This window comes from Phocoena sinus, chromosome 4 (assembly GCF_008692025.1).
Source record: "Phocoena sinus isolate mPhoSin1 chromosome 4, mPhoSin1.pri, whole genome shotgun sequence".
Taxonomy (NCBI): domain Eukaryota; kingdom Metazoa; phylum Chordata; class Mammalia; order Artiodactyla; family Phocoenidae; genus Phocoena; species Phocoena sinus.
The window spans coordinates 11819190-11831871 of record NC_045766.1 but is presented as its reverse complement, the minus strand read 5'-3'; the positions used below and the strand labels follow the sequence as shown (position 1 = coordinate 11831871).

The 12682-nt window shown below is 37.4% G+C and overlaps 1 protein-coding gene across 9 annotated transcripts in view; it reads right to left on the bottom strand.

Moving 5' to 3' along the window:
• The window catches only part of ATP2C1 (ATPase secretory pathway Ca2+ transporting 1), a 117661-nt gene that overhangs the window by 63236 nt on the left and 41743 nt on the right, over positions 1–12682 (bottom strand). For all 9 annotated transcript variants that reach the window (XM_032629804.1, XM_032629810.1, XM_032629807.1 and 6 more), the window contains one exon: positions 1396–1506. In XM_032629804.1, the coding sequence (XP_032485695.1) occupies positions 1396–1506 (111 nt within the window). The remainder of the gene's footprint in view (positions 1–1395; positions 1507–12682) is intronic.

The window sequence follows — 12682 nt, the reverse complement described above, 5'->3', positions numbered from 1 at the left end:
AAAAAGAAAACACAAAAAAAGTACATACGTATGATCACACTTATAGGAACTTCTATGACAGTCAAAACTAATCTATGGGGACAGAAAGCATATCAGTGGTTGCCTGGGGCCAGAGCAGGGGGAGGGATTAGCTGCAAAAAACATGTGGAAGCTTTTCGGAGTGATGAAAATTTTCTACATCTTAATTGTGGTGGTGGTTACATCTGTCAAAACGCAAACTGTACATTTAATATGAGTACACTGTATTTTATATAAATTATACCTCAATAAAAAAATTTTAATGTAAGCAACAAGATAGAGTTTAACAAACAAAAAAATTATGATTCTCTTTGGAGAAAGAGAAATAACACAAACCAGTCAGGATGTACAGAAAACAAAATACCAGTACATTTTAACTAGTTTTCTTCATTTTCACTGTTGTCTTGTTGTTTTCTAAAATTAGTTTCTCCAAAAGATCATGCATCTTTCTTGTTCTCTGAGCCTATCAAAATTCTGAGATTGGTGTTACCTTTTGTTCTTGGACTGTATATTTACTCCAAGCAGAAAATCTGTGGTTCCTAAATTACTCAAAATAATGAAGTTAACATTAACTGGTTCTTGGGACATTTTATGCCCTATGAACACCACCTACATTCTTCAGTCACTGCCTCTCGTGATTCATTATTTTAACTATCATTAAAGAATAAATTATTTGCATCTCTAAAATAATTAAGTTTCTCTGGCCAAAAGCTTTATAATAGAGTTCACTAATAGTACTGTGACACAAATATATTTAGAGTAAGTGGTTTTAAAACAGAGTATAAATACAACTCGCCTCCCAAAAATAACCTCAAGAAAAGGATAACCGATGTTTTTAATGCCATTGTTAAAATATGTAAATTCTGAAGGAAGAATTTTAAATATTCTTTTCCTCATGTTTCATTAGATTGTGATTTTTAAAACTAGGAAGAGATTAAATTACATAAGCAAAGTTTATTTGCAGTTCTGAACTTGCACTTAGCTTTTACATTAGAAAACATGTTAAAAAAAGATAAACTCCTAACTCTACTTATGTTAATAATTAAATTATTTTCCTAATCCAACTAATCCTCACAAAGCACAAATAGTCCCTAGCAATACTAATGATCTAGAGTTGCACTGTCCAATCAGGTAACCACTAGCCTCATGCACCTATTTAAATTTCAATGAATAAAAACTAAATTAATTTCAGTTCCTCCCCTAAACTATCTGTACTTTAAATCCTCAACTGTCATGTTTAACTAGTGGCTACTACACTGGATAGTGCAGAACAGAATATTTCTGTCATCACAGAAAATTCTACCAGATAGCACTTATCTATAGAGTCTAAGTGACTCATTCTACTATCCACTCCCTTCCTCCCCACCAAGCACTTACTTGGAGAATGCTTGCAACTTCACTGACTGGTAATTCACTTGCTTTTTTTGATGTCAATACAGGAATCATTGTCTCATTTTCAGCATTAGGAATTTTTTGAAAACGTGCAACCTAGGAAATAAAACCAAAGGAAAAATATTTGAATATACTAAACAATTCTAATGCAGTCTAGAATAAATGGAAATTCAAACATTCCCAGAAACCTTTTTTCACAGTTAGAAAACAAATATTTTCAGACTAATAATGAGTATCCAGTCCTATTAAGATAATTTTATACTATGTGCTATTCCAGAAAGCACATTTCAAAATTTAAGTCACCAGTGCTAGCTAGAACACAAAATAATTTTCACATTAAAAAAAAAAAAATGCTATTTCTACACCACTGTAATGAGTAAAAAGTAAAACAGATGTCCTGTCTAGCAGATCCCAATGATTACATGGAGTCATAATCCTCTAAACTCATTATGTTTAACACGAGAGACAAGGAACAGCTAAGCTTGCTCCATTTTAACTACTCCTGTTGACCAGCTCATTTCTTAACTATCCAGAAAGGACACCAGGCTACTCTACCGAAGCACCGTGACAGAACATCAGAATTACGAACCCATTCTCAAACGAGGGGAAACAGAAAGCAGAGAAACCAGACAAGCAGAAGACACACAGGTGAGTGAAGGGGTTGTGAACAAGCAGAGTGAGTCAGAGATGATAGTAACCATGGCACCTACTTGATGCAGCTTCATAAGCAAATGTCTACAGAAAAGTGTTTAGCACATTTCTAGAAATAAATCCCCAATCCAGACTTGAATCTTTATAGACAAAAAGTTTTGAAAAAGTATGAGAAAGGGAGAAAAAGCTCCACGCTGAAACTTTAGAGAAGAAAACATTTCAGCTGCCACACATGCACTGATTTAAACAATACTGAAAGTGAAGTGATCATCTTATTGCCAAGATACAAATCTTTAAGCTTTCAGGTGAAGTTTTCAACCTTGGATAATCAACATATTTAGGATAAAATATTTCCCTAAAAATTGTTTTTGAGGCAGCACTTCTTTAAGACAACAAATAAGGTCAAAAAAATAATAATTTAAGTTTCTATTATTATTAAAGTATTATTATAGAGACCTGTATCCATTTAAAAAAACAAAAAACTTTGTACTTACTCCAAAAAAACAGTAAATAGCTATGGAAAAAAAAAAGTGTTTCCCAATGCATCCAAGTTCTGGAACAATCATATACACATTTTCTAATCTCATCTATTACAAAGGCATTGTTAAATATTTAAGTATTTTAAAGAAAAGAGCATAAAGTATTTTTCATTTAATGAGAAGATACTAGTGACCAAAAATTCTGAGGAAATTGGAAACAGATTACCTTTCTTGACATGGTTATTTTATCTTCTGAAATCATTAAGAAGGATCAAATATGTTTACACTGCCTGCAGTGACAATGAGATTAAGAAAATCTTTTATTTCTAAGATTCACGTACATTAATTTCTTCATATATAATATGAGGATAGTGCCTAAAGTTGTTTGAGGATTACATCCATTTAATACATAATTTGACCCACTAGTAATAAACACTGAAATAGCTGTTTTCTCCCAAAACTATTTAATATTTATACACACATACTCAATAATATAATGAGCTCAATAAATTATTAAGGCTAGTAATTCTTCTATTAGACATACTTCTATTAAACATATCATTAATATATTGGAAACTGCCACCTCCGGTTCAAGAGCCTTACTCATAAAAGTCTTCTTTAAAAGTTACCCTTTAGTAGTTGGTATATAAATAGGGTCTATGTTGGAACACACTTTACATAAAATCCCTCAGGAGCATTACATGGGCCCAAAAGAGCTCAAAAATCTCAACAGAAGGAAGTGAGACTATATTTCATTTAATAAAGGATAAGATAACTCTCTACATATATGAAGGGCAAGAGGGCAACCCCAAACCCAAAGGGTGAGTTTACAGCAGACCAACTTCAGGACTTAGAACGAAGAGTGCCAGATGCTGTGGGTGGTGGCAGAGGCTGGATGGCCAGCCACAATAAGGACCGGTTTCCACAACAGAGGGAGGCCACAGCCCAGTAAATTCTTGGCCAAAAGCAGTGATGTTAACTGTATTTATGCTTACTAGCCTCTATATCAACTTAAAATTATGAAATCATTAAATTTTAATCCTATTTTCTTTTTAAGCAAATGTTACAGAGATTTACCAACTCAGATGGGTCGTTAGTTATATAAATCATAAGAATATTTTAATTTGTTCATTCATTTACTCTTTTAACAAACATCTGCCATTTATTGAGAATCTGACTCTGTGCTAGGCCCTTAGAATTTAACAGAGAGCAAAATAAGGAGTGCAACTGGAGGGAAACAGAAGACAGGTATTAACAAAGAATAGCAAAAATGAATGGAAACTGATATGATCACTACTATGAAGGAGTCCACGGCTAAGGGCACTTGCAATCAGAGACTACAATCAGGACAGGAAAGGTCTGATGAGGAAGTGATGCTTATGGAAGTGAGAGGTAAGAAGCTGCCGGAGGGAGGGGATGGAAGAAAAGAAGGAACTGAACGTGTGAGGAAGGGGGAGCACGGCGAGTGAAGCACTAAAGATGGCCAACATTCATTCACTCACTCACTCAGTCCTTTGACACATAATCAATGCTTATTATTCTTGGTACTGGGGACACAAAAGTGACCAAACAGGTAAGAACTCTATCCTCATGGAGCTACATACCAATAGGAAGCAAAAGACCATAAATAATACATGATAAATGTTCTAGAAAACAATTAAGAAAAGAAGGATAAGCAAAGGAGGAGTTACTTCATTTTATATGGTGGGGGCTGGTGGGCACCACAAGGAAGACCTCTCCAGTAAGGTGACATTTGGGCAGAGACCTGAAAGAAGCAAGGGAACCAGCTATTAGATATCTAGGTAGAAATGTCCAGGAGGAAGGTGGGTACATGTGCACCTAGGAGAGGTCCAGGCTGAAGCAAGCACATGTCGTCATGAGCATGTAAATGGTAATAAATCTGAGGATAAACATACACACCAGCACAGAAGGGAAGAGGTCTGCAGGCTGACCCTAGGGCATCCTCCCAACAGACAGAAATCCAAGATGAGCAGTGACCAAGAGAAAAGACCAAGAAGGAGCAACCAGTGAGGTAAAAAGAGAACCAAGACAGAAGCAAGTATTTCAAGGACAGTGTAATGGGCTGGGCCAAATGTTACTGAAAAATTAAGATAAGAACTGAGAACTGACCACAGGACTTCGTGACAAGGAGATAAATAAATCAGTTCAGTGTAGTATAGTGGGACCCAAATATCAGGAGTGGGTTCAGCAGAAACAGCAGGAGAGAAGTTAAGAGACAGCCAAGTATAAGTAATTCCCATTCTGATGCAAAAGAGGAGCAGGGAAATGGGATCATAGACAGAATGAAATGTAGGGTCAAGAGTTGGGTTTTTTTTTTTTAAGATAGAAGAAATAACATCATGTTTGTATGTTGATTAGAACGATAACTAACAACACAGAAGAGAGACAGGACAACTGATAAAGCGATGTTCTGGACTAAATGAGAGGGGTGGAATCTGGCCAATTTCGAATAGGGCTGGCCTTAGATAACAGTTCATTCAGTTACAGATGGGAAGGCAGAGTAACACAAGTAGGATGCAGGCACGTTGGTAGCTATGGTGGAGGGAGCATACTGAAACACTCCTCTGAGAAGTATCTGGATTGAAGAAATCAAGACAACATACAAAGCAAAAACAGGCTAAAGAAGTGGGTGGGGATCCTACAGGGTCCTATGGGCCATACTGTAGAATTTCTATATTGATCTTAAGAGCAAAAGGAAGACCCTGAACTGTGGTATGAAAAATAATAATAATAAGTAAAGGCCACAAGTTGGAAAATAAAAGGAGTGGAGAGTAAAAGTGGTGAGAATACAACCAGTCTGGAACCTATTACGTAAGTCTAAACAACAGCCTAATGTAGCTTGGACAGGGTGATGAGGTGCAGAAATAGTAGAAGTAGAGGTAAAAATGACAGGACATGACGATGAACTAGATTTCTAGCTTGTCTTATATGCTAAATAGTAACACTATTCACCCTGGTAAAGAATACTTGGAGACTCTTTTCAACAAATGGTGCTGGGACAACTGGATAACCACACAAAAACGATTAAAGCTATACCCCTCCCTCACACCATATAATTTATATATATTAATTCAAAATGGATCAAAGACCTAAATGTAAGAGCTGAAACTATAAAACTCTTAGAAGACATGGGCTTAAATCTTTTTGACCATGGCATCCTAGACATAATGCCAAAAGTACAGGAAACAAAAGAAAAAGATTGCACATCATCAAAATTTTAAAATTTTGTGCTGCAAAGGACACCATGAAGAAAGTTAAAAAGATAACCCACGGAATGGGAAAAAAATATCTGCAAGTCATTTATCTGATAAGGGGCTTATATCTACAATATATAAACTCCTACAATTCAACAATAAAAGAAAAAAGGACCAATAACCCAATTAAAAATGAGTAAAAGATTTGAACATATATTCCTACAAAGAAGATATACAAATGAGCAATAAGCACAAGAGAAGCTCCTCAACATCATTAGTCATGAGGCAAATACATATTAAAACCACAATGAGATAATACCTCACACCCACTAGGATAGCTAAACTTAAAAAGACTGCCAATAAGACGTGTTGGAGAGAATGCAGAGAAATTGGAACGCTCATATGCTGTTGGTGAACTGTTAAAAGGTGCAACCACTATGGAAAACTTTGGCAGCTATTACGTATTACTGTGCTATTATGCAAACATTTCAGCTTAAAAACAATCTTTGAGTGATTTAGTAATAATGCTTCAATTTTGAGACTTATAAAATATAAGTAAGTTCACAGAAGTTGAAGGTAACCATCTTAACCACCTGAAATAAACCATTTTAAGAGATAATATGTCTTCCACATGCTATTTAGAAGTTCACTGTCTACAGATTCAGGTTTCAGGGAAAACTTCCCTGAGCTAAGCCATGAAGAACGGACAGCAGAGAATAGCTAAGATATGCCAAGAAAGTATTCCAAACAAGAGATGAACACTACTAAAAGTCACAGTAATAGAAATTTAATTTGTATGTAAGTAAGCCAATCTGGCTAAAATGAAAGAACTGTTTTATTATGTACCTCTACCTCTACTAAATGAGTCAGATCTACCCAGACAGTAAGACAAGCTATAAGTCTTTAATTGGATGCATTTAAAAACTGCAGAAACTTTCAGATCTTTAGGATGTTATAATTCAGTCAAATATGGGTCCTATATACATAGGCCCCATAACAGAACTACTGAACGCATATTTCCATTTTACCAGGATTCCCAGGTGTTTCACTCATATTTTTGAGTCTAAGCACAGTTATCCATCAGTTTCCAATTTTTATACAAATCAGAATTATATGGGGGTTGCTACAGACTTGAACTGTGTTCCTCTCTATTCATAAGTTGAAACCTTATCCCCCAATGTAATGGTATTCAGACATGGGGCCTAAGGGAGGTAATTAGGTTATAAGGGTGGAACCCTCATGATAGGACCAGGGCCCTTAAAACAAACACCAGAGAGAGTCTGCATGTGCATGAGCGGGGCAGGCAGGCAGGCTCTCCCCCCGACCTCCACCCTGCCCCGCTCCCACCATGTGAGGACATAACAAAAAGATGACCAGCTGCAAGCCAGGAGAGGACCCTCACCAGCACCCTGATCTTCGACTCCCCAGCCTCCAGAACAATGAGCAATAAATGTCTGCTGTTTAAGCCACCCAGTCTATGATAGCAGTCAGAGCAGACTAAGACAGGGGTCTTCTGTTTCTGTTTTAATCCAAGTGTCCAGGCCCCATCCTATACAGTGTGAATTATTAGGTCTAGGGTGAAGCCAAGACATTTATTTTTAAAAGCTCCCCAGGGCAGGTCTAATGTGCAGCCAATGTTGATAATCACTGGCCTAGAGAATGGGGCTGAAAGGCACAGTTAGATTAAATATGAACGTTATAATATTTTATTTTTAAAAGGTAAATACCTTCTAAAATGAGCTACCACCAGAAGTTTATACACTCTCCCTGGGGAAAAATTAATTTTACAAATTCTGTTACTTCATTCAGCACATGAGCAGAAATCTGATTTTTAAAAGAAAGTCAGCAAAGGTAGCCCAAATTACCCAAAAGAAGTCAAGCCATGGGGGAAAACTGAAAATACTTCATCCCTGCAAAGTTGGGGAGTTATTAAACAGAGTTATTAAAAGTTTTCAGGTCAACTCTTTGGCAGTAAGTTTTCCAAGTTTCACTTGCAAGTAATCAGAAAGACCTCTAATGCCCAAGAAAATCAAGTCTGCCAGGCAGTGAACTTGAACGAACCAGGTACCTCTCCACAGTTGTTTAGTAACTATAGCATGGGAAAGCAGGGCTATCCTGGGAACTCTAAAGGCCAAACCATACAATGCTATTATAAAAATGTGAAGAAGGCATACACAGGCAGAAGAAAACAACAGTGACAAAGCAGTTCCAACAACACTGAGGACAGCAGTTCCAAGAACTGCAGGTTCACAGTGATTTACAGAAATCAAGTAGACCTGCTCAATTGCTTGTTGATTAAAGCTAAAAGTGAATGACACTAAACAATCCCACCTAGATGTGGTTGTAATTACTAACACAGAGAAGCTTACGTGCATAAAACACACTCCAGGTAGAAGGGAGAATTCGCACTTTCGGTACCTGCAAGTCATAATTTTAAGAAAGGCCCATGACACTATCATTAGAAATACTAGTGAATTTTGGTCCCAAAGGTATTGACCAAATGACTCCTAGTTTCTTTAACTGATCTTCTGGTTGAGAACAAGGCAGCCAGTATTTTTCTGTAACCCTGTATAAGTGTTTATATCCACACCACACCACACTCAGCAGGCAGGGGGCGGGGGTGGGAGGGGGATAACAGTAGAGTACAGCAGGTATCAAACCAAACATCCCCTTCAGAATGGGAAGACAGGACAAGGTCCCATGCCCACTCCAACTTCAAACAATAGTTTTGTTTTTATGTATTCTATGTTTTAGCTTTGGGGGAAAAATAGTATTTAAACAAAGAGTTTTACAGCTTTAAAGGGGGGGTGTTGGAGGAGGGGGTGAAACACTCTAGTATAGTGATTTTTCAAACTTACTAGTTTCAGGTCAACTCTTGACAATAAAAATTTTCCAAGGTTCACTTGCAAGTAAACAGAAAGACACTAGTAATCAGAAAGATTACTAGTGAACCTCAGAATCACCTGGAGGGCTTGTTTAAAACACAGGTGACTGGGCCCCAGCCTGAGTTTCTGAATCAGCTGGTCTTGGGTAGGTCCAGAAATTACATTTCTAACAAGTTCTCAGGGAATGTTGATGATGCTGGTCCAGGGACCACTGTTCTGGTCAAGGTCAGACTTGACTAGATCCCAATTTATAATCCCAATTCTATGTCTTGCCATCTCTGTGTCCCAGAACAAGTTACTAACTTCTCTGTGTCTTTTTTTCTCAGTGGAAAATCGAAATACTACCTATTTTCATTTCAACAAGATCTAAAAGAAACACCATTTATAGAAGTGTGTAGCATGGTGCCTAGCATGTGGTTCCCTTCCCCTAAGGTTAACACTAGTGATATAACATTTATGCATCTGTCTCGCCCCCACTCTAGATCTTCACATGAGTATGACATGGTTTTTGTCATCTTGGTACCCTCTGCGAAGCTCTTAACAATATCCAGCATCAGAAGTACTATTTGAAAAAAAGAAAATACTGGGATTTTTCTTAATGGACAATTACACAGCAATAGAATAGTGTTATCCTGAGACATACCTATGCCTCTTAAACGATGTTTCACTGAAAATACAAAAAGGTGACAGGACTGATCAGAAAGAGTGTATGTAATCATCCACAAATTTAGACTACTATCTTCTACAAGGACTAGGCAAGTCCATGTATTTCACCTTTGAAAGTGTTGAGATTAAGGTTTCCAATTGCCAGACACTGTATTTTATTGGCAAATGTAGCAGCCATGAAAGCAGGAAAAGTCAGCCTGTCCTGATGAAGCTCTCCAAGGATCAGACTGCTGGCATGGAGCAGAGCAGAAGCTGGCAAGTGTCTCCTTGTGGACAAGTCTTATTAATAAGTGAGGTGTTTATCAAGAATACAGGTTCTAGAAGTATTCTTGGCAAAAGAATTAAAGCTGCACCGTGACCAGTGGTAATTAGGTCTAGAACAATGGTTCTCAACCCCAACTGTATGTTAAAATCACCTGGGGAGCTTTTAAAAATTCCTACAACAGTCAGAACTCCAGACCAATTAAATAAGAATCCACAGGAATGGTCCCAAGGATGGGTGGGTACCAGGGATAGTTCTTTTTTAAAAAACTCCCGAAGTGATAACATACAGTCAGTGCTCTTATTAAACCATCCATCAATTTACAAGAAATACAGGAGATAAAGAAGCACATTAAATTACCTCAAGAGAATGTACTCAGCAAATTCCAGGCTGTGGGAAATTCTACAGAACAAACAACCTGATTTTGTAAACAAACTACAAGGAAAAGAAAAGAAGGAACATTTTTAGACTAAGAGATATTTACGGCCCAATTACGGCGTGTGGGCTGTATTTCAATCTTGATTCGAATAAATAAACTTGGGGGGAAAAAAAGTCAATCTGAGATCACAGTTGCATTTAACTGTTTTATCTCTTTCCTTAAATCTGGAACAGTTCCTCACTCTTTTTGTCTTTCATGACCTTGACACTTTGGAAAAGTACAAGCGGGGAGTACTATAGTGATATCCTACAAACTACAACTTGGGTTTGATTTTTCTAAATGGATGCAAGTGATGCATTTTGGGGGAAAGGGAAACACCACAGAAGTAATGTTGTATCCTCCTCAAAACATCATTATCAAGAGGCATATGATGTTTATGAGAAATGGAATACTGTCTGCCATATCAGTAAACAAAGGATTTCACAGTCATCATTGATTGCAGCCACCAACCTACGGTGAGCTGGTGAGCCCTGAGGAAACTCCGGATATGGAAGCACAGGATACTGGCCCCAGATAGCTGAGGTACGTATCAAAGGAATGATTTCAGTGTGCCCAGACTCTTACATCTTCCCATACAAAGAAAGGCGCTAAATTCCTTAATTTGGGATATCTGGTTTTCTTTAATTAATAATAATCTTTTGATGTTTAGAATACCTGCCCTTTGTTGCAAAACTCCTATATATCCTGGATCCCCCCTCTGCCTCCTCAGAGCAGTTCTCTAAGGGTTACTTGAGATGCTGCCTCCCGGGCTTGAAGCCCTAAAAATTCCCACTGAATAAATTCCCACATAATGCTCAACTTTTAGGTTGTGAATAACTTTTAGTTGACATTTATTATAGATTTGTCTCCCCAGAATTCATATGTTGAAGCCCTAACCCCGACGATGTGACTATATTTGAGACAGGGCCTTTAAGGAGGTAATTAAGGTTAAATAAAGTGGTAAGAGTGGGGCCCTAATCCAAGAGGACTGGTGTCTTTGTAAGAAAAGGAAGACCAGAAGCAGGCACACAGAGGAAGGGCCACACGAGGTGAGAAGGCAGCTGCCCGCCGCCAGGAGGCCTCACCAGAAACTAAGCCTGCCAACACCTTGATTTTAGACCTCCAGTCTCTAGAACTGTGAGAAAATGAATTTCTGTTAAGCCACCTAGTCTGTGGTATTTTTGAGTACTTCCTAACTTTCTGGCACCAAAAGATATTCAAGCTTATCTCTGCATCTTCCTTGCCCCTACATTAGAATCAGCCCCTTCTCCAGGGAGCCTTAGTTCCCTTCATTGACAAACATTATTCAGAAGTGTCGTGGCTTTAAGGCCTTCACCACAAGCTGAGTTAAGGAATATATACATATATGCACAAACACATATCTATATCTATTTTTATATTTATCTGTAAATATGTTAAAAACCATGAGTCCATACTGAAGCTGCCAATGCCAATCTAACTCTACAGAAGTTCATTACAACCTTTTCCCTTTCCTTATCTGGAACACTTTTCTCTTACAGTGAAAAACCTGACTTTCATTATCACCATTATATATATTTATTTGCTCTAATCTAGAATACACAGAGTAGTTTTGGAGTTCTAACCATATCACTGTAAAAAAAAATCTAACTCGAGTACAGTATTTGTGTACAGTTCTGTCTTTAGTCTCAAGTTTGTTTATAGTTCTTTTGTCAACAGCCTTATATAGTCAAAACCCTGTATTCCTAAATTACTTAGGTTAGTTCTTCCCATGCCCACCCTTCAGTGTGGTTATGTTATTCATTTGAAATATAGTTAGGTTCAGTTGTTTCTGTTTGTATTATTCCATTTGGGATTTGGGGCATATTTTTTCCCATCCTCTCCCCCATCCTTGTTAATCGTGTTTATTTGAGTATATAAAACATTAATTTAGTTCTAACAGTTAAAACTACTCAAAACAGGTAAAATCAGAGAAGTGTCAAGCCCTCTCCATCCTTTCAATCTCTCTGTACCCCACCCTCTTTATGTAACCAATCTTGTTTCTAGTTTAACTTTCCCATGTTTCCTTCTGTTCAAATGAGCATATGTGTGTTTATTTTCTTATTTCCTCTTCTTTTGCTTACAGTAACATAACCTATATAGATATTCTCTTTTTCACTTAACAGTATATCCTGGAGATCAATTTATCAGTCAGAGGTCAGTTCAGATATCTTCCTATAGCTGCATACCACTGTTTTATACATACACACACACACACACACACACACACACACACACACACACACACACACACACACACACACTCTACATACACCATAGTTTATTCAGCCACTCTCCTACAAAGGAGATTGCACACAATGACCCATAAATAACCCTGCATATGGAATTTCATATCTTTGGAGTTGTACCTTCAGGGAAAATTCCTACAGTTGAAACTGATAAATCAAAAGGCAAATGCATATGTAGGGCTTTGTTGCATATTGCTAAATTCTCAAAAAAAGTTGTACCAGTTTGCCTTATCAGGAATGTATAATTTGTGTCTGTTTCCTCATATCCCTGCCAATAGGATGGACGGTTATACTTTAATTTTTGTCAATCTGACAGCTAAAACATGGTATCTCAGTGCACTTAAATTTGCATTTCTCTAATTATGAATTTAAAATCATTTCATATGTTAGGGGCCATTTTCATATGCTGGGGGGGTGATTATCCTTAAT